We start from the raw sequence: 23,490 nt of genomic DNA on the forward strand, positions 1-23,490 counted from the left end.
ACATAGACATGCTGTGGTGATTAAATACTGGTTTAGAAGCTAAAGGAAAAGCAATTTTAGATTATTTATTGAAATGTAATATACTGTAAATTTCGAAAATGTGTCATAAAATGTTCGTTTCAAGCAGAAAAGAACAAAATGGTTCATTTCTGAGAAACAAACACTCACCAAATTCATCATTCAGCAGTATGTGCAGTTGCCAATAAAGCTATAAACAGAGGTCAGACTTTGAATTCATAAAATTAGTCTTTAATTGATATTCTTATTATTCACACCACATATGTACATCACTTAATGATTTCATGTAGGCAAACATTCACAGAACACAGTTCTGAAGTCATTTCCGTTTGCAGTGATCTAAACACAGGTTGACTAATTACGATCCACAGTGTTGTAATGATCTCACTGATTAAAAATTTAAATGGAAAAAAGGTAAAAGCACAGACAAAACACCCAGTGCATGCAGCAGCTGACAAGGAAAGACTAAACTTTGATATTTGATTTCATACATGCAAAATCACCTCACATGTAAGCAGTCTAAAACATTCCATCAGTTGAACATCATAGCCATATTGACAGAAGATAAAACCCACTTGTTGTTTTTATGCTGGTAAATAAATTCCAGGCATTACCAAAACAATAAAAAAAAAATTACTTCAAGAACTAAAAAAACTGATTTTACAACAAGAAAACATGGTCAAATTTATATGTGGAACCGGAACAATATGACATGACTACACGTAACACCATAAAATTTTAGACAAGAAATTTCGCACAACATGAAGTATATTCAGCATACACCACATTTACACAGTGAGCTTTTAAAGTGCTGCGATTAAATCTGGGAGAACAAAATCTTGACGTACGTAACCCCTCCGGTTCTACTAAATACCGCAGCCTCTAGCGTAATTCGCTAGTGCGCCTCTTTAGGCCAGGGGAGTGAGGTTTACTCGCACAGCTCTTAATAGCTAGCCTCCGTTACACTCTACCCCTAAACCTCAGTCCCATCCGGGTCACGGCACCAGTGTAACTGGTCCTACACGCACCGCTGTGAGCGGGATTCAAACCAGCGTCACCTGCATGGGAAAGTGGGCGCGTTAACAAGGATGCTAAAGACCGCAGCCTCCAGCGTCAGTCGCTAGTGCGCCTCTTGAGGCCAGGGGAGTGAGTTTTACTCTCACTGCTCTTACTAGCTGGTCTCCGTTACACATAAACCTGAAATTATTTATTCGTTTTTGCAAAAAGAAAGGAAACACTGTACAAGCGACAAATGAAACGCATATCATGGCAAAAAAGGGAGATAACTGATCCCTTTAGATCCATTTGGGAAATTTGCATTAAAAGTGTGGTCACGTTAGCGAAACTTCAGCAAATTTTGCGAGCAAAGTAGGTCCATTGTCAATACTGTACTGCATGTGGTGATGTATGAAGTGCCGCTTACTCAAATTTGAAAACTTGAAATTTTGTTAATGTGATTTTGTTCACGAAATTTTACAAGTTTTGCTAATGTGACCGTGTGCCCTAAGAAGCGTCATCACTTCACTCTGGTTCAGAAAAAAACTATTTATACAATCAAACACATGAAAACTCGTACCCTTCACCTGTTAGTGTGGTACAGATGTAGGAAACTGCAGCGATTATAGTAATAAATGATGATACGGGACTGACTTTACTATGTGAACATTCATTTTCTTACACAGTGTCATTAAAGTTATACGCCACCCAAAAATAAGCATTTTCTCATCATTTACTCACGCTCATGCCGTCCCAGATGTTTATTGCATTATATGGACTTTTCTAAAAAAAATATCCATTTGTGTGCCACAGAATAAAGAAAATCATGCATATGGAGTGGCATGTGGGTGAGTAAATGATGAGAGAATTTTCATTTTTATCCCTTTAACCATCACTTCTAATTGATAAAACCTGTATTCAGTTGAACTGGAAACTTACTATTTGCTATATTTTTTCTTCAGCTTCTATCCAATAGTTTTAATTTTTAAATTCAATAATTATTGCTTTAAATACAACTGTTATTGCAGCATGTAGAGACGTTTAAACATGCAAACAAAGCTTGTATTTAGCTCAACTGTTTGTACCCACACATTGAAAAAGGTTTTGGAAACATTAGGACATTCTTAAACAAATGTTCTTAACTTAAGATACAAAATTTAAGGCAGCTTTACTTTTTAGTAGTACAAGAAAACCAATCACTTGCTCTGAACAACAGACTGCACAACAGACTCTCTACGCAGACAAGCTACGATCATTTGTCAATAAATTCTGCCCTTTTTATCTAGACTAAGTGTTTAAGTGCATATTTAACCAACACATGGTATATTCTCTTGGTTTGTTTGTCTTTGTTGGCATAAATAGACCTCAGGATAAAGTACAGCCATAATCCTTATCTAAAGTCCGATAATAAACTAGACTAGTGTTTCTCAACTGGTGGGTCGCAAGACCGTTTTGAGTGGGTTGCGGAGTGTGCAGTCAAAGAAACAACAACAAACGTAATTCTATGTTTTTCTGATGCAAGACTTTTATTTTGAAAGACGTGCGTGAAAGCTGTTGACACTTCTGTCAGACGCAGAAAAACATGTTGTCCTGTTTCAGCATCTGCGGTCAGATGAGATGTTGTCAGTGTCATTATTCTAACGTTATTTCATTACTTGTTACGAAATAAAAAGTCTCTACCTCAGAAAAACAAACTTTCCTGTCCTGTCAGACGTTATACTATGCTTATAGCGCGCAAAAACGTGCTGTTTATAACTTATCACAGAAATTAAAAGCATGCAATGTCGTAGTTATGTTGTCAATTAGTAAGTCATGAAAAAAGTACCAATAAATTATGTAACAGGTACTTTGTGTGTAAGTTGGGAAAGATTTGCATGCTGTTCTATTATAACACTGTTATTTTGTATATTTTATTTGTGGCGGCTCTTACTAGCTTACTTTATTGTATTAACAAAAACTAGTTTAGGACTTTTATTTATCTTACCATTTACTGTTTATTCATCAGTATTAGTGATAGTCTTACAATTTATGTGTGCGTAAGTAAACTGGGTTGGCACTTATGTGTGTGTTGACCATTTTTGATGATTTATTATAATTTTTATGGACTAATTATATACACACACTTTTTTTGTATTAGGTCAAATTCCAAAAAAAATTAAATAAAATCGGGTCGTGGGTTAATGGCCATTGGAAAATGTGGATGCCATGGCCAAACCAGTTGAGAACCACTGCACTAGAGGACATGGTTTAGAAGACAGTTACACCTGGACATTGAGAAGGAGTGATAATAGAAGGATGAAAACAGCTGTATGAGGCGACTGGGACTCCAGAGTATCTCAGTATACACAGAGGTCTGGAAAGTTCATTTCATACACTGGTATGGAGCGGGTCCGGCCGTGACCGTTCCCGACAGAGCCAGACGGACTCGGCGGAGGCCTATCCAACCGAGAGAGAGAGAAAGAAAGATGAAACAAATGTCAATAACACATGAGACAGACAATACAGCCTCTTTCCATTGTAGTCGATTCATACTGTATGTATTTTTATATATGATATTACATAGTATATATATCGTCCTTTATGCACAATTGAATGTTTAGAAAAGCTAATTTATAAACTGTTACAGAAGATCATGTACCTGATTGTGATTTCGAAGATTTGGTTGAGTTTATTCTGCAGTAGGGAAGCCTACAAAAATAAAAAACAGTACAGGTGGAGAGGTCATCCACAATATAAAAAGAAACGAACAGATGTAGGCACTGAACAGAAGAGCTGTGTTTGTGCTTTTTGATGCTAAAATTAGAGCTAGAGAGTGTGTGTATACAGGCTTGCTGCATTACACTCACCCTGGCCCCGCAGTGGGCTGCTATCTCCTCAAATGGAGCGTTCTGAAACCTCTCCACCACCAGCCTTCTGCGCTCTCTCTCCAGCTCCTCTACATTCACACTGTCTACTGAACACACACGCACACACTCACGGGTGATTCTGTCCTAACTGTGCCACAGACCAGCCGACAAAATGTCCTTTTAACCCTTTAAAAGTTTAGTTAAATTGAATGATATAACAACTAATAAAAATGTTTTTGTATCGTGTCTTCTCTAGTCTTTTGTGTTTAATGAAAAAGGATAATTTCAAATCATATTTTATAGAAATCAGTAAAGGGTTATTTCACCCAAAAATTCTAAATTCTGTTATTAAACACTCTCAGGTCGTTCTAAACACGTTAGACATTTGTTCATATTCGGAACACAAATGAAGATCTTTTTAACGAATTCTGAGAGCTTTCTGTCCCTCCATTGACAGCCTATGCAACTACCACTTTCAGGCACCAGAAAGGTAATAAAGACATCGTAAGAAGAAAATCCATGTGACTCCACTGGTGTAAATGCTTTGTTTGTGCAAAAAAATAACAATAATTTTAAAATATTTATCTCCAGTGCGCGTTCATATTTACGAGATTCATATTTTGTAAATAAAGTGGTAAATTATGTTTTTTTGCGCAAACAAAGCACTCATGTCACTTCATAAAATTGAGGTTAAACCACTGGAGTCACTTGTATTACTTTAATGATGTCTACTATCTTTCTAGGGCTTGAAAGTGGTAGTTGCGTAGCTGTCAATGGAGGGACAGAAAGCTCTCAGATTTCATCAAAAAGATCTTCCATTTGCGTTCTGAAGATGAACGAATGGCTTACGGGTTTGGGACGACATGTGGGTGAGTATAATTAATGACAGAATTTTCATTTTTTGGGTGAACTATCCCTTTAATCAAAGAGACAGTTCTGCAGCATTTCTATAACAACACTTAAAGACATAAGCATAAAAATGACCTAATAACATTAAAAAGTTTAGGGTCGGTACGATTTTTTTTACGTTTTTAAAAGAAGTCTTATGTTCACCTTGGCTGCATTTATTTGATCAAAAATACAGTAAAAACAGTATTATTGTGAATTTTTTTTTACAATTTAAAATACATTAACAATATTTTAAAATGTAATTTATTCATGTAATGGCAAAGCTGAATTTTCAGCATTATTAATACATGACTACAGTCTTCAGTGTCACATAATCCTTTAGAAATCATTATAATATGCTGATGTGGTGCTCAAGAAACATTTCTAATTATCCATTTTGAAACATTGATACTTTTTTCAGCATTCTGTGAGACTGTGATAAATATATAGCTCAAAATATTTTTTGTAGTAATGTCACTTTTGATCAATTTAATGCATCCTTGCTGAATAATAGTATTCATTACTTTAAAAACAAAAAACAAAAGGTACTCAACCCGAACTTTTGAACGGTAGTGTACATACAATGTCAATGCAAGTAAACTCTCAAATCATGCAAGACTTACCAATGGCTTGTTTAAGAGTTTCAAATGTTATTTGTTCTGCTGTGGATCTCTGTAAGGATACAGATCATAGATGAATAAAAATATAGCTGATAGTAGATCCAATTCTATGAGGTGGCCACACACACACACACACACACACTAGTGTAATGAAGATGTTACCTGTTCTTTCTCTGGACTGTTTCTAGAATCCATCTCTAACTGCAGAGAGACAGTGTCTCCAATGCTCTTTCTCTTGGACAGTCTGTCTTCATCTGAGTTACAAAAACAATTTTTTTTTTTTTATATATACTATGAAGAATACAAGAGAAAAAACAAAAAATCTCAGCTGTAATATAATATTAAACTGTGAAATGCCCCCCAAAAAAGACAAAAATACGACCAGACATGCAGTTTCAGTGCATTTAAATGTCAGGTTAAGAGTCAGACCTGTGATCTGTGGGATGTATGGTGTTGCCAGTCTCTCTGTGTTGTATCCACTGCCGCCCAGCATCTCTGCTATCTTAGCCTGCAAAAACAGCACCTCTCCTTCCACCGTCTCCAGCTTCTCTGGGATCCTGAAAGAGAAAGAGGCTAAAGCTATTCTTCAGCTTCAGCAGTAAGAACCAGACCCATGATGATCATCGAGTGAAGGAGCACTAGGATTATTTAACCATAACTGAAAGAATGAAAAAAACTGTACAGTACGTTCCCGACCCAGCACAGATGTTCATAAGAAATGAGACAGAACTACACATTTCTGTCGGTCTGTCAGTGTGGGCCATGGCAGAAAAGTTATGTCTCTCATAATGGTGAAAAGAACATTATGTTAGTCTGAACAGTCTCTACAGTGGTTTGAAGACTGCAAGGTGTTGCTTACTTAAAGCTCTCAACAAGAACATCCTCTGGAAGCAGGAAAGGGACAATTTTCTTTCTTGACTCAATCACCTGCAGGAAAAAAAACTGTCACTCTATCAAACAGACAGGCAAACAGACAGATGGGTAGATGGATGGATGAGACAGACAGAAAGACAGACAGACAGACGAGATAGACAAACAAGATAGATAGATAGACAGACAGACAGACAGATCACCTCATGGACGTGTTGGCAGAAGGTGGGCACAGTGGTCAGCTGGCTGATGAGGTTCAGGTAGGCAGCTGACAGAGCATGGATGGCACAGCGGGTATATACAGGAAGAGCCTCTTCAGTCGAGGCCAGGTCCTGAGGAAGAGGATACATCAATCAGTGGAAAAGAAAAAAAAAGCTGAGTACTATTGTTGTTGTACCGCAGGTTGATAGACACTTTAATGACTTGTCTGTAAGACACACAGTTAAATACTATACATTACTTGAACATATTGTAAAGAGAAGTCAACTTGTGTTAGCTTTTAACATTTATATTTACTAGCATATATTATTATGCCACAGTCATGCGCATATCACAGGGAGTGACAGAAATACCTGTAAGGCCAAAGCCAGTCGGATCAGGTCCACCACCACCTCCTCATTGGCCAGTTCCACACAGATCAACCCCAGCAGCATATGAAGAGACTCAAAGTGTCGCTGGACGCTGCTTTCCTCTTTGCAGGCCAGGTAAATGTGGCGGTACAGCCTGTGGCTGTGTTTCTTCATGAACAGGTTATCCTGCCTTGAGCATTTGTCTACTTTCAGCTTTAGTACTGAGATATCTGATATAATTCTGTAGAAAACAACACAAAAACACACTGTAAAATGTTTTGTCAGGTAACTTTAATCCTCAGGACCTACTGTAGCAAAAGTGCAAAAAAAAGTGCAATCATATTGTAAATATTCCAAAAAATATTTTGGAAGGGTCAAATCAGATATTAAGTATTTAGGTATTTAATTGATCATGCATGGTTACACATCCTTAGGCTTATATAAAAAATAAAAAAAATTCAAATAATACTGAAATTCATTTTTAGAGAAGGACTATACTACAACAGTAAAATGTTTTGAGTCATGACATTTTTCAAAGCATGGTAGTTTGGTATTTTTTTTAGAGGTACATTGTAGATTCCTAGAGTCTTGAGTTGGTCAGTGTGCCCGAACCTGACAGGGGTGAATTTGTGCCGGTTGTCATGACGATCAATGATGCTGACGAGGATGTCTAGAACAAGTAGACGGATCTCTGCGTCCTCCATCAGAGTAAAGGACAAGAGAGGGTCCAGGAATGAGGTGGGAAGTGCTGTCAAAATGTTCGTAGACTGGAATCCTGCTGTTACCTGAAGGAGAAAGAGAGAGGCCGACGTTTAAAAGGCACATGAGACCATTAAACTTTTGGACTGCATCAGCAACTGTGGATATCATGAAACAGCAGGAAGAGTAAATGGCCCTCCGCTAGGCACAGCGTGTGATTATGACTGACACAAACCAGCTCACCTGCAGCAGAGACTTTAGCAACATAATCTGGATCATCCTACTGCCCTCAACCCTGAAACCAGAAACAGACAAAACACATATTCTTGCTATGCTGGCGTTTATCTGTGTTAATCCTCAGCTAATTTGCATTTCATCTCTGGCCAGCAGAAATACATTATAAACGTGTCTAATATATAAAGTCTAGGTTGTAACCCTGTCTCACCCGGTGTTGGCCGACCCCAGAGACGGATACATGCCAGGCACAGGAATTTTACCAATGATGAACAGCATGACTTCCGAGCGCTGGTAGGTGGGCAGCGTGTTTGCAAAAGAGCCTGTAAAAAAATAAAGTTAAGTGAGAGATTGTGCACAGTCAGCTGGTTAAATAAATCCCTTCAGGGTGGTACAAGACCTCTCATGGGAGTCCCGATAGGCTTTATTTTGTGATAATGACTAGGTGACTGTACATTAACCCACTCGTTACACAGCTACTCAGCAAATAAATAAATAAATAAACAGGCATGAAATATCTATCTAAATATCTATCTATCTATCTATCTATCTATCTATCTATCTATCTATCTATCTATCTATCTATCTATCTATCTATCTATCTATCTATCTATCTATCTATCTGTTTTTGTCTATCTGATCCATCCATCATCTATCTATCTATCTATCTATCTATCTATCTATCTATCTATCTATCTATCTATCTATCTATCTATCTATCTATCTATCTATCCATCTATCTATCTATCTATCTATCTAATTATCTGTTTGATCCATCCATCCATCTAATTATCTGTCTGTCTGTCTGTCCGTCTGTCTATCTATCTATCTATGTTTGATGGAGTGACAGTTAAAGTTTTTTTCTATTTAGAAAAAAATCAATTACCAATTAATCAATTATCAAAAATTATCTAAAAATATTGAGATAGAAATGTTATTTGAGACGAAAGAAAATGTGGAGTGATATGAAACTGAGATCAGCTATGTAGGAAATCAGTTTGACAACAGTCAATTATAGTGTTTAGCCACGTTCATTTTACAAAAATATTTGACCGCTGAACTGCCAGATTTACTCACAAACATTCATTGTTCACCCACCAATAGTTTTAATGACAGATTCTTGGAGTTGTCTCTCCTCATGTACTGTAATGACCTTGGAGCCCATGTTTGCAAAAGAGTCATAGGATCCAGTGAGTTCGTAGTCCACACTGAGCCTGAGCTGCTTCAGTAGAGTATTAAACACCTCCAGTACTGTGGGCCCTGTGGAGAGGTACGGCACACAGCCGAAACTAAATTAAAAGGAACAATGCAGATGTGTATGATTTCTACAGTATAAAATCGAATTATTTGTCAAACATATAAATATTGATGCATATGAAATAATCAGCATGTATATCACTTTTACATTAAGAAGTAAATAAGTAATGAAAGAATAATATTATCAGAAACAAAATCACATAAAGTGCTTATTTTGTCTAATGAGGTGGGTTTAGTGCTCCCTCTAGTGGTCTAAAGACAGCCTGGTACCTATAGAGCCACTGGCTTCTATGACCGCTGCTTCTGAGATCACCTCCACTATCCCAGCACGCACTCTGGCTGAATTCTTACTGTTGGCATCCAAGTGGCCCAATAGCTGCTGAATCACCAGATGTGAATGTTGGGTCTGTCAAAGAAACAGCAGACATAGTTAATATTACAGTAACACAGATGAACATGGAAATATCAAATCATATTTTCAAGCTTTAGAGTCACACTGAATGATAGTGTTCAGTTAGATTCAAAATACACTGTGGTCCAAAACTCTGAGGCCATTCAAAAATGTATTTAAACCTGTAAATAAATATAAACAGATTTTTAACACTGAAAACAGAGAGAAATGTTATGATGTAAAGTCAATATAAAATGTTAATACATCAATGTAATTTTTAACTCCAATTGCAAAAAATTTAATATTTTAGCTACTGGTATGAGAGTTTTGAACCCCATTGTAATGTATAAAATATGTCCCCAAACACCCTATAATTATTTAGTATCAAAGGGCCATGCTCCACAAAAATAAGTCTTGTATTGTATTTTGCATTACATACTTGTACGACCAAATTTCAGCAAAGCTGTTTGTATCTACCTGAATGGAGTACATAATGATTTTGAAACAGCGCACTGCAAATGTTTTGCCCTCCCAGAGTGAATGATTATCAAGGTGCCTGAAAATACAAAAGTAAATGATTAGCTTCAGCAAACAGAACTAGAGCAGGAAAAAGCACATATAGTAGGTCATAAAATACACCGGCGTAACAGATACGTTTACTGTGTAGTTGTTTTAGGCTAACAATGAGGACGAATTGTTTAATTTTTATTTAAAAATTTTTTTTTCTCTTTCCAATGTTATATTTCTGTATTGCTTTGTATGCGTGTCATTATTGAATACATTTTTTTTTTTTTTTAAACATTCTAGGATGACATAAATTAATTTAAATGGATAAATGGAAACCACGACAACCAAAATCAAAAATCAGTTAATTTTCTATCAAATTTGTTTTAATTATTAATAATTCATTTAATCCATTCATGTCCATTCCATTTACACTACTGTTCAACAGTTTGGGATACAATTTAAAATAACTGTTTTCTAAATGAAAGTATTATAAAATGTAATTTATTCCTGTGACGGCAATGCTGAATTTTCAGAAGCCATTTCTCTAGTTTTCAATGTCACATGATCCTTTGATGAATAGAAAAGTTGAAAAGAACAGCGCTTATTTGAAATATAAATCTTTTGTAACATTATAAATGTCTTTACCATCACTTTTGATCAATTTAATGCATCCTTAATGCATAAAAGTATTAATTTCTTTCAACAACAACAAAAAAAAGAATAAATAAATAATTAAAATCTTACTGACCCCAAACATTTGAATGGTAGTGTATGTGCATATGTACTAGTAGTCCAGTCAATTAGTAACATGATCATTAATGTCATCTCAATCATTCATTTATAAGTTTCATTGTATGCCATATATTGCCACATATACAGTATGTCCTTTATTATTCAAAATAACATTTTAAATCAACAATCGTTAATTAATATTGTTAAAATATTCATGCCTCACACAAATGCACTAAAACATGAAAACAGACTTGTCTCCTTGCTACCCTCTTGTGTTTGATAAGGTACAGGTGCATAAACACTCACATGAGTACAGGTTTCACAGCATTCTTGATGTTGTCATAGGCGGCTCGTCCCAGCAGCTCTCGAAAGCATCTCTCGGTTAGTTCCACTGGACTTTCCTTCTCCTTCTCTGCCCCTGGGGAAGGAGACCTATCGATAGAAATCAGAAACAGAAAACACACATTAACCAGGGCTGAATTAATAGGCAATTGTTGTTGGCAATACCATTAGTAGTGGTCAGTGATTTCCCCAGAGGTGAAGATATGAACAGGTTTTATGGTTCTAAGTTCATCATTGTTCATCTGCACATGACCCTCGGGCTTTGGGTTTATAAGGCTTACAGTACAGCAGCTTCTAGAATAAATTACTTTCTTATTGCATTTAAAAGCCTGACACCTCAGTTGTAGGCAGTCTGCTGTTATATCACACACTTTTCAATAGCATTCGATTAGAAGTTAATTAGCTTAATCACACAGACTGGCTAATAGTTATTTGAAAGACATTGTTTCTCGGAAGAAAATTCACACTTCCATTAGACTAAAAGTGTCTGTTTCTCTTCATGTGTGACTGTGTAAGCGAGGCACCTCTCTGCGGCTTCTTCCTGTTGGAGGTTGAACAAGAGAGACGGCACGATTTTGTCCATGTGCTGAGGGTCCCAAATATTTGCCTGCAGCTCGTCATTGACAGTCTTCCTCACCACCCCCTGAAGACCCCTGATCCCTGCCATACGAATCCTTACACAGAGATATACACACACACACACACACACACAACCCAAACTGACATTAGTTAGTCACGCTTATGAGACATGTGGATTTATACATATGGATATTTTAAGTGCACTGAATTATGCAATTCAGCCCCTGGTGCATGAATTATTAAATCAAAGGAAAAAATAGTTTCCTTTTACTTCAAAAGAAGAATATATTATTTCTAATCTTGTTCCACTCAATGAGGCACAATCTCACCCACACACTCTCATGCAGGCATGTGTACACACATGTGAATTTCCTTTTTATATATATCCCTATCGCTCCATTTCTACAAAGCTTTGAAGTTCACAGTAAGTCATATAATTGTGGATAATATCGTTTAATTAATTGCAATTTAATAACAAATTTGCATTATTCATAATATAATGAATTCTCTTTATTATTTATTTGATTTGTTATTTATTATAACATTATTATTTCATTTCAAATAGTCTAAGAAATGAAAGTCACACATTTTACATTTAGGCTACTTCTATTATTTTTGAATAAGTCATTTCTCCTTTATGTATTTGAATTGCATATACAATTTCCATCCATTTTAGATTACACAGTTTTAACATAAAAGGTATGTAGTTTAGTTTTTAACGGCTAGAGGGACAAAAGTTACACAGTGTACCTTTAAATATCTGTCCATGTTAAGGGACACCATGCATCAGAGGCTTAACCAACAAAAACAAGAAGAAACCAGATTTTGAAAATGCATATTTTTGGGTGTAAAAATCTTCCTCTGTTGAAATGCTGGAAAGACATGCTCACTTTGTGCGAATATCTGGATCCTCGTAACTGGAATGGCACATCTCACTGAAGCGTGAGACAAAGAAATCGTAGCTACGATGGTATGACGGTGTATCCTCCTCTATGTTTGCAAACTTCACAAACTTAAAGAGAAAGAGCAGAAAAATATAGAAAGTTTGGTTACACTTTATAATAGGTGCCCTTTACTATGTACTAACATTAAATGCCTAAATGTTTTGCATTTACTGCTAACAAGTTTGAGTTACGGTTAGTTTTTTTAGGATAATTAGGATGATAGGAGTTAGAGCCCACTGCTGTGATTGGTAAACTTCATCGCACAAATCCATGCCCTTCTCCACAGTGTGTGTGTAAATATCAAGGACATTTCGATTTTCTGTTAAATGACCCCTTTAAATGCAATTATATTGCACCAACATATATGTACATAATACATATACTGCATCAAATAGTTAAGAATATAGTAGTTATAGTAGCCACCTAACATATACCCAAGTGTGACTGAAGGTTTTTTGGTAAATACACAGTTAAAGAATCTTTCTGATGCTGCGAAATCCAGATATTAAAATTATATTCAACAATCACTAATGAATACATGAATAGATCAAACTCTACAGTATTTTGGTGTAAAAAAATGTCACTGGATAGAAACTAATCAGACACATCCAACATGGACATGTTTTGTGACATGCCTTGATCCTCAAATTATGAACTAAACTATGTAAGATCAAAGAAAAAAGACACAAACTTCATTGAATACATGGTTTGTGCCATAACGCGTGTTGTGCGGTGAAACCATAGACTGTAAAAAAATGGGTGAAACGTTCAAATTCAAAGGTCATTTAGAAACCAAACACATTTAGAAGTCAAACACCTGCTATTGCTGAAGCTTGATATTGAATATTTGTATATTGATGGGGCTATGCAGTTCATGGTAATATAAAACATTTTAAGACATTTTGTCAAACATGCGCACTGCTTTCAACATTTATGGGCCACATGCCTTAAGCCCTGCCCCATCTGGCCTCTATCTGTAAAAAGTAATCTCTTTTTAATCTTTAAGCCTTTATATTTCAGAAGCATCAGATGTGAGCGGTTTTGAAGTTGAGAACTCTTCCCATTAGCATGTGAGTTAGGTTGGTGTAAACCTCTCCGGGACGATGTTGAGGTTTCATGTTACTGTACAGAGGATAAATTCATTTTTGTTTTGAATGCATGTCATGTAAAATGAAATGAGATAAGTTGGAGTGGGCATATACATTATGAGGAGAACCATATTTCATGGTCTAGCTATAACAACATCTTCTCTATGAAAATAAAAACATTTTACGACATTGTAACATTTTAATTTCATTTTAATTTCAATTCTGAATTCGATTTTCGATTCGACTCAATGAATATAGATTTAATACAAATCCTATATTTATAAAAAAGAACAGTGAACATAAGTTTACAAGTGGTTAATTAATAATAAAGAAATTAAGAGCCACAAACCTGTATATTAAACTATTTATTTTAGGTACACTTTGGTACATTAAAACAGAACCCAACTCTATATTTCAAATGCACACAATGAATAGACAGGATTTTGATGCAAGATGAAAAATTGATGCTGAAAATTGGACAAGTCAGAACAGTCGCATGCCTTGATCAAACAGGATCAGGTTATTTTATGTTTAAGATAAAACAAACAAAATCTCAGCATTAGCTGTAACATGGAGGCTGCAAGCCTATGAACAGTGTAGGAAAACCAATACTGGCTTTTGGGTGATAGATAAATAAATAATATGAAAAATGTAAAGCTGCAAGCAGCATTTATAGGGGTTTAAGCGGTTTAAGGCCTTTAAGCACATGCGTAAAAAGATATTATGTTTTATTTAGCAAGCATATAAACGCTTAGAAAACCAAAAGCAATTTATGAAAGATCATATAAGAGATTCAGTCAAGAATCATTTTGTACAGACGTAAATAATGTATGTTGGATTGATGTTTATAAGGAAGTTCATCCTGATAATGCATTGTCAGCATTTGAAAGATTATTTTACCTTTTGGTGGACAAACATGCACCTATGAAAAAAAATGTACAGTGAAGAATGTTAGGGCACCATGGATTGTTAATGAGTTGAAAAACATTATGTTTGAGAGAGATGTGGCAAAGGGTACAGCAAACAGAACACAAGAAGGATTGGGACGTCTATTGCAAATTAAGAAAGAAGAAGCTACGCGCTTGAACCCCTAATAAAAAGGGCCTAAAAAAGGCCTATAAAAAAAACTATAGGGTCTCAGCACTTGACTCTTGAGCTGCTGGTTACAAAATTTGTATCAAGCCTTTTAACATGTACCTCAGAGAGGAAAAAGGTCGCTTTTTGCATTTTCAGCTCATTTATCATGGAAATGTGGTATTTTTTGGTGTGTTTTTTTCTTTTTCTTTTAAACTGTAATACCTCTATACTGTAATAAAGTTTGCACAATTCTTTAGAATAATATGGCACACATGCTCAGCTAATTTGGTGAAGTTCTGCTCAAAGCAGACCATTTTTCAGTCATTTAAATGTAATTTTGCGAAGATAATATAAGATAATATTTTCACCTTTATAACAGTTAAAGCGCCACCAATGGCCCGACGTCCATAAAAGTTTCCAAGCTTCTTTAGGATCACGTGATTTTGTGAGGTTGTATGCAAATCAGGCAGGAAGAGGGCCGCTTTCAGCCATTTCATGGGATTTGCCATAGAAATACATAATTTTGACACCTTTTTAACAGTTATAGCGCCACCAAGTGGCCAGTCGCTGCATCCTTTTTCATGCGATCACAGAATGAGCTCTTACATAGGTGTGCTGAGTTTGGTGAAAATTTCTCGTTCCGTTCACGAGTTGAAGCCAATTTAGTAAATGTGACTCCTCCTACTTCGAACGTTTTGGCGGCCCTTAAGGACCGTGGACCGAAATTTCCATAAATATTGACAGTCAGACTCCAGAGAATCTTGCTGCACTGGTTTGGTTCCGGTCGGGCCAAAAACTTAGGACTAGTTCGCAAAAATAGGTTTTTGGAAAAACCCAAAATACCCGAAAATTTCCCCAGGGTGACGAGCCAAATCTGAGGCATAAGCCTACGCCTAACGCTTTAGGAGTTATGAGCCATTTCGTACTTTTGACCGGTGTAGCGTCCCCGTCAGGCCGTTCGGGGCGCACCTTTGGTGACTTTGTAAGCGGTGTGAGTACTACCAGCCCTCAAAGTTCCAAGTCTCTACGACTTACGATTCGGTCTGTCCGATCAGTTTTAGATGGAGAATGCTGCATCATGGGAAAATTAACAATAACAATAGTGTTTCAGCGCTACGCACTTGAACCCCTAAGAATCGATTCGTGGCCTTTGAGAATCGATTTTAAATCGACCACATTAATCGAAAAATCAATTTTTTGGCCGAGCCCTACACCTGCACCTGTGGTTTTGATGCAGCAGCCACATCTCCCTCCGCACTGCAGAGACACCCAGCTCAAAGTAGATTTATCCAGTGATCATTTTCACCCTGTAACTACACTAGAGACTAAAGACAGTAAATTTTACTCACTGAGTTAGTGCCCAGGATCTGCAAGTTGGGTTTGTCTGCCTCCAGCAGTTTGCGCACCATAGTAAGGAAACTCTCCACAAAAAGGTTTATACTCTGACAGTGACAGGCCATCAGCAGCTGGTCCAAAGCCTCCATAGCAATACAAACATACCTGTGAGAAACACAAATATAATACTGCCCTACCAACGATCACAGACAAATATATAGTGACAAATCAGGTATAAATTATACAGTCAAAACAATCACTACATTTTTTTCCAGTTTTTGTTTTTACCCATATCTATGCCGGGCGACATCTCTGGATAGTCTTTCTGACAGGTAGGCACCGATACGGTCTAGTTTCTCTGGAGCAGACAAGGCGTAAAATGTAAGCTTCTCCATGTTAGCTTTCACCAAACCGTCCTTTAAAGAAGAAGACAAGACAAGATGGGTAGACAGATAGAGAGACTATCAGAAGAAAAATAAAATGAAAAATGACCATAAAATGTCACTTTAAACTTTTCTCTCCCCAAAAAGAACCTTGCATAGATGATTTGTCTTCTATTCTGAGTCTGATACAGATCCTGAAGCTTGTATCATCATTCAGAAGAGAGACAGATTCAAATGCTTTCCAGGTTTGTGCTTTAACCATGGTCAAATATACCAGGGGGTTCTTTCTAAAATTAAATAACTGGCTTTTATTTGTAATCTGGAAAACTGTTTAATTTATACTTTGTATCAATGTGCAATTCAAATGTATTTGCATATCGCATTTCCAATAAATATAATTTCAAAACTGTACAGAACAGAGGCATTCAAGTAGTGAGAAAGCAAAGGATGAAAAAGACATTTACACAAATCATTTATGATCATTTGCACGTTGCAAGAAATGAACCCCACCCACACACTTTTTTTTTTTTTACAATATTTCTTAATGTTAAAATAATTTTCGTAATTTCCAAAATCAAATTTTCCAAACCCCACTCTGAAAATCCCTGAAACTGAGTGCATGTGTGTCTGTGAAAACGACTGACCGCAATCGGGTGACCACGCAGCAGATCTGCCATGCCACAGTGGCTCTAAAACTAATAAATGTCACCATTGAAAGCCTATGTCTACATCACTGCATTGATCACTGATGACTGATAACCACTAGAAGCCTAGTGAACCATCCCTTTTTCATACTCAGTGCTTTTATTTGATCTGACCTTACCTCAGGGTCTTCTGGAAAGATGTTATCCACCAGCCGCTTATAGCGGGGTCTCAGGGCCCCACAGCATCCACAAACCCCTGAATAACATGGGGCAAAGTGAATTAGAGCAGCAGAGCATCTCCAGCATGTAGTATTGATCAATAGTCTTTATAATTATACTCAATGTGAGGTTTATTTATTGCATCAACACATTAAATAAATTAGACCTGTGTGCTGTAATCTAGTAAGTGAGGCCAGTCGATTCAGGGAAAGGCATTCATCTGTATTTAGGAAACGTCTGCAGCTTGGTGTGCCGGTTAAATGGATTTGAAAAGAAATCATTTAGAATTGTTTTGGTTTTACACCGCCACTTGAAAGCCAATAAAAGGCTTATGAAGACCAATAAAGGGACACACTGTAAATCACAGGGGGGAAAATGGTAAAAAAGGATTTGATTTTCAATTGTCGTCGATTTGTTGGAAATAATTTCATTAGAAAAACAATATTTTATTTTTTAAATAAAGTTGAATAAGATACCATTAGTTGTATGCATTAGGTATAATGAAATTACAATGAACAACATGATTATTTATTAGTCAGTGTTATTTTAGTGTTATTTATACACTGTAATAGTATTTATTAATATTTTCAATTAGTGTTAATTTTTTCATTTTCATTTTTAATTTTAGTTTAAGATTTAGTAATTTTTATATATATAATTTATTGTCATTCCAGTTTAGTTTTAGTAATTTTAGTACTTCACCTTTATTTCAGGCTGCCATGGCAACAATTTCTTGTTGAAGTTTTTCATCAAATATTATATTTTATTTTATTTCAGTTACTGAAAATGATTTGTAATAGTTTTAGTTAATAACAACACTGAGGTTAATGTTCATAACCTTCTTATAAACTGTAGCAAAGTAACATAGTCTGCTATGAGTTTAATGAATCATATTAATTGAGAGAGGCTAAATGGAATTCATGTTCTTTTAGAATGTCATTGTTCACCACAGGACTATTAAGCGACCTGCATGAAGGTAAAATGTGATTAAAATTGTGAACAATTTGACTAGTCACAGCATCTAATATACAAACCTTTCCTTATAGATTCATATAACGCTTAACCTAAAATCTTGATGTTGAATAAAATCAGTTCATGTCCATGTTGTTTGTCAACTACCCAATTAAAACTCCACAAACATGCTTTCTCAATAAACACACACACAAACCCCCGTCTGGGCGGATGAGTCAGAGGCAGCACCTTGGCAAGACCCCTGGGAAGGACGAGTCTATTTACACCATTACCATAGTGAAAGAGCTTCATCATGGAGGAAAGTAAACAAACCAGAGCAGGTGGAGCGATCAGACAGCAGCGTTCAACCACCCACCCACACAATGGCTATTCATTCTAGTCAACAAATATTAAAGGGATATTTTACCCAAAAATGAAAATTTTGTCATTATTTACTGACGCTCAAGTTGTTCCAAACATGTAAAAGTTTCTTTCATCTGTTGAACACAAAAGAAAATATTTTGAAGAATGTTGGTAACCAGACAGTTTCTGGCCCCCACTGACTTCCATAGTAGGAAAAAAAAAAATCCTATGGAAGTCAATGGCTACCGTCAACTGTCTGGCTACCAACATTCTTTGTGTGTGTTCAACAGATAAAAGAAACTTGTACAGGTTTGTAACAAATTGAGGGTGAGTAAATTATGACAGAATTTTCATTTTTTGGGGACCTACCCCTTTAAGGATCATATCACACGCAGTATGACTGATACGAGCAATTCCGAATCTATCAGTGAAAGAATCAGTCAACAAAACGCAACACAAAATGTAGGTATATTGACTGAAGCCTGCTGTCTGACTAGCTGCTGTCAAGCTTGCGTTTACCAAGATCGTGATTGGCAATTATGGTGTGTTTGTATAGATGTGAGAAGAGCTGGAGTGTGAGTCACACATTGGCCCGTGCACCTGCTAGTGTTTTGACACATCAGCGTGACACCTCTACGCCTAAAGCATCACAAGCAGCAAAAAAAAAAAAAAAAAAACCTTGACAGTCAACACGAATATTTCCACCCACACACTCAAGACTGCAGTGAATCCTCTCACACTCACACTATTTCTCACTCCCAGAGTGTTTCTGCTGTCAAAAAAGGGGTCATTAATGACTGCAATGTGTAACTAATCACTTAAAAAATTACACAAACAAACAACTACACAGATTGCTGTGCATTTTAATTGGCCTAAGTAGTTGGTTAGGAAAAATACTTTCAAAACAACAGGTTTAATGGTTTTTGACTGATAGCTCATTCTTACAAATAAATAAGTATATAAATATTTTTTTGCAAAATAAAATTTAAACAGGCATAGGCTATGGAAAATAGTGACATTATAAAGACATGTTTCAAAAAATTGGAACTAAAAGCCAGAACAAATGATTAAAATAAATGAAAACGTATGGGTCTGTTACGTTTACACGACAAATTATGTCTTCATTTGCATTTTTCTTGAAACAGTGCATTTTTTGTGTACAGACGACAACGTTGTCAAAACAATCTCGTTCACACGGATCAGCAAAAACATCTAAAAACGCTGTGTTATGCATGCCAGGTCAGTAGTTGGAGATGTCACTTTGTAAAGAAACACTATGTGCCTATAGACTGAACACGTAATACGCATGTGCATGATGTCACTGTTTTCACAAATTCCCATTTTTGTACTGTAGTTTACACCGAGACGATAACGGTATAGTTCAAAGACTTGCACTTTGAAACCCGTTTTCAAAAGTTTGCGTTTTCAGGCCACCAAAATGCTGTTGTCGTGTTAATGAGCAGCCAAAACGCATAAAAAGTTGTACATTTTTAGTTGAAAACGGTGTCGTGTATAAAAAAATATTATTCTAAATGTATCTTATTATAATTTTAATAATATTTTTTATTATAAATAATAATTTAACAATAAACTGGTTTAAACTGGTAAATTTCAGTGAAATTATCTGTACCATGCATTTGTGCTTCTAAAACAAAGGACTTGATGAGCAGCCCACCAACATAATCATGCAAATAGCAGAAGGTAGGCTAAACATTGAGTTCATAAATCCAAGCTCCATACAAAGAGCTACAGGAACTGCTTTACACTGCATGAGCTATATTTATGAAACGCAAGCACTTTGGCATTCTGCTTCTCGGACAGGGTGGTAAATATTACCTCCACAGTTCCCTCTGGTTTACAGCCCTCATAATTCTGTCTCTTATGTGGGTATGTGTACTCACCTATCATTCACCTGACAGAATCTATAGTCACACTGACTGAGCCCATGAGGCCAAAATATCTGCTTTTAGGTTTATTATTTTAACTCACTTTATCATAATGCTGTACATTTAATAGCAATGTTAACAAATAAATGTAAACTGTTACGCTCAAAAAGCACAAACAACTAAATAATTTACATCAGGAGTGTAGCATCAATTCTAGGGAAGTAAGCGCATACTTTGTTGCCAAGAACAACCTACATGCACATCTGCTATCTGCATACGCTGCGAAACAAAGGCTATCGCTGGCACTGTGACAAAGAGGATTAGGTCACAATAAAGAACTAGTCATGCTCGGATGTACTACTATATGGCTGACATGATATCCTCCAAGCTGGCAGGGATACTAGAAGACATCCAGCTTTAATAGGGCTTTGATAAGAGCTACTAAAGCAATTACATAACTCACAACTCACTATGCATGCGAATGAATCAAACTCCATGTTGTGGAAGCTACAGTATGGAAAATCAATCTTTCCGAAACACAAAACGCATACTCTGGGCACTGCCTCTCTCGTAGTGACGCATTCACTCTAAATACATTTCCCCTGAATTGTTAGAGCTTCTTAAAACGACAGCTATATTTAGCACATCAGCCAACACAGTTGCCATATCCCTTCAGATTGCCCAAAACAGGACACAATATCAAAGACACTCACTCTCATACGGCAGTGTCACAGTGAAAAAGCAGAACTACAGAAAGGGAACTTCATGATAGGCAGGGGAATGTAATCTATTGATTTACTTCTTCAACTTTGTCACTGCCATCTCTACTTCCATGAGCAGTTAGTTCATCTAAAACTATGATTTGCATACATCTGTATGAGAATAATGATGTGCCTTTTTGTAAAAGCTTTAGGGTACAGTGAATGTGTTTCAGTATTGCTATTAAAGCATTGCATATGCCCCAAAATAGTTTGCGATTGTTACTAAAATGACACACTGATGTCCAAAAGTCGGAGAATATACTACGAATAAAACATCTAATTTAACATATAAATCAAAAGAAAATGTGGGGATTCAGAAAAAGTAAATAAAAATAAATACATTGTGGCATAAATTTAAAAAGATACACTACCATTCAAAAGTTGAGTAAGTAGCCTAAGTTTGTAATGTTTTTAAAATACATTTATTTTATTCTCAGCAAGGCTGCATTCATTTGATCAAAAACAGAGTAAAAACAGTAATACTATTGTAAAATATTATTAAATTTAAGTAACTATTGTCTTATTAACTATTTCATATATTTCAAAATGTCATTTATTTTTGTGATGGCAAAGTTGAACAGTCTTCTAATATGATCCTTCAGAAATCATTCTAATATGCTGATTTGAAGCATTTCTTATCATCAATGTTGAAAATAGTTGTGCTGCTTAATATTGTGGAAACCGTGATACAATTTTTTTTCAGGATTCATTAATGAATAGAAAGTTCAAAATAACAATATATTTGAAATATAATTGTTTTGTACATCGTAAATATTTGTTGTCACTTTTGATCAATTTAATGCATCCTTGCTGAATAAAAGTATTCATTTCTTTAAAGCATCTTACTGAGCCCAAACTTTTAAAATGGTAGTGTATATTTAGGAGTATCAGGATTCTAGTGCACAAATAAAAAAACAAGGATATTTTATAACACTGACCATGTGAACTCCTTTGTACAAAAAGCAAGATATTCGTGCTTCCATTGAAGCATACAAGAATAACCAATTATGTTTATACTCAATGTCATTTTAATTATATATATGTATGTAGGATGTATGTAGCATGTATGTAGGAAAAACATATACATGATTTGTCATTGCTGATTTACTCCTATTTTGAATTCCTTAAGTGTAAAATCTGAATAGCATAATCTATCATCATATATGACTGACTTAATCCTACATTCATGCGTGGAGAAATCTGGGTGAAATACTCAGGCCGTTAAAAATGTAATCGATCTGGTTTTGAAGTGCTACAGCCAGTCGCACATCCACGCTGTGAGAAATCAGAGTCGCAGCCTGACTGCCTGCAGCTCACTCAAAACACCCTCGACCACGCATGCTGGTCGGGCAAAATCATACAACTAAAGCAGGAGATATAAATAAAAGAAATCAATATGTGTACATACATGTAAATGTAAGGTTAAAGTAAATAACTGGACATTGCAGTGGTGTGTTTTAGTAGTGCGTGTTTAAGTATTTGGTGCAAAGTGTGGATAAACCTAACCCGGTGCAGCCTGAAAATGAAAGATGAAACGAAATATGCACAATAAATAGAGCAGAGCTGCATTGCTGCATGCAATCTGTTGCTTCAGCATCATTCTGCTGTCATTGCCATAATCTCCTCTGATGCACATGAATCTTTCCTTCAACACAGGGAGGGAATTACCATACATATAAACACAATCATGCACTCACACAATCGCCCTTACCGTACATTGATGGAAAACCTGATGAAATTCTCTGTTCTTTGCCTGAAGCCTCTTTCTCTGTCACATAGCCAGAGAGAGAGAGAGAGAGGGAGAGACAGACACACACACACACACACACACACTCACAGACACTCAATCACACACACACGCTCGCATACGCCGCATGTGACCGGGCTCCAATGACCTTGGATTTTCCAAACAACACGGCACAGCTTTCCCTCTATCAGGAACAATGCTGGTTTAACACACAGGTGCACACACACAAATACACAAATACACACTCACACACAATCAAGCACGCACGCAGCCCCTCCTCAGCAAAGACGAACACATTCACACACCTCCCGACCATTCAACAATGAGTGGGAGGGAGATGAGGAGGGCGTTAGAGGGATGGAGAGGGTGAAGACACAGGATGAGAGGGGGAAGGATTCAATTGGTGCAGCCATGCGTCAATCAACTAGAACCTCTCCTCCAATTGCTGACTCTCTCTAGTCTTTGAGTAGGTTTTAATTGTTGCCTGTTATTTTTGTATGTCTGTTTTTTGCACTATTTATTTTTTTATAAAACATGACTTTTT

The 23,490-nt window shown here is 36.3% G+C and overlaps 1 protein-coding gene across 2 annotated transcripts; it reads right to left on the bottom strand.

The window, feature by feature from the left end:
• Positions 1–2,526: 2,526 nt before the first annotated feature.
• Positions 2,527–23,270, bottom strand: efr3ba (EFR3 homolog Ba). Of its 2 annotated transcripts, none has more exons than XM_084394336.1 (22): positions 22,911–23,270; positions 17,199–17,275; positions 16,281–16,408; positions 16,007–16,157; positions 12,439–12,560; positions 11,494–11,643; positions 10,934–11,059; positions 9,866–9,944; positions 9,268–9,403; positions 8,839–9,000; positions 7,952–8,063; positions 7,750–7,801; positions 7,420–7,592; positions 6,811–7,048; positions 6,442–6,570; positions 6,228–6,295; positions 5,798–5,925; positions 5,531–5,622; positions 5,372–5,420; positions 3,861–3,964; positions 3,653–3,702; positions 2,527–3,450 (listed from the first exon to the last, which is right to left on the bottom strand). In XM_084394336.1, the coding sequence occupies exons 1-22, from the start codon at positions 22,915–22,917 to the stop codon at positions 3,351–3,353; spliced, it is 2,433 nt and encodes an 810-aa protein (XP_084250462.1). In that variant the 5' UTR covers positions 22,918–23,270; the 3' UTR covers positions 2,527–3,350. The 2 variants fall into 2 exon arrangements, with proteins under 2 accessions (XP_084250462.1, XP_084250461.1); XM_084394335.1 differs by having other exon boundaries at positions 2,931–3,450; positions 3,861–3,967.
• Between the last annotated feature and the right edge of the window lie 220 nt (positions 23,271–23,490).

This window comes from Rutilus rutilus, assembly GCF_951802725.1.
Source record: "Rutilus rutilus genome assembly, chromosome: 21".
NCBI classification, from domain to species: domain Eukaryota; kingdom Metazoa; phylum Chordata; class Actinopteri; order Cypriniformes; family Leuciscidae; genus Rutilus; species Rutilus rutilus.

Coding starts and splice junctions, on each gene's coding strand:
- efr3ba (XM_084394335.1), bottom strand. Junction 16,409..17,198: donor TCTTTCCAGAAGACCCTGAG/GTAAGGTCAGAT, acceptor TCTTCTTTAAAG/GACGGTTTGGTGAAAGCTAA. Junction 12,561..16,006: donor AGATCCTGGGCACTAACTCA/GTGAGTAAAATT, acceptor TTTCTCTTTAAG/TTTGTGAAGTTTGCAAACAT.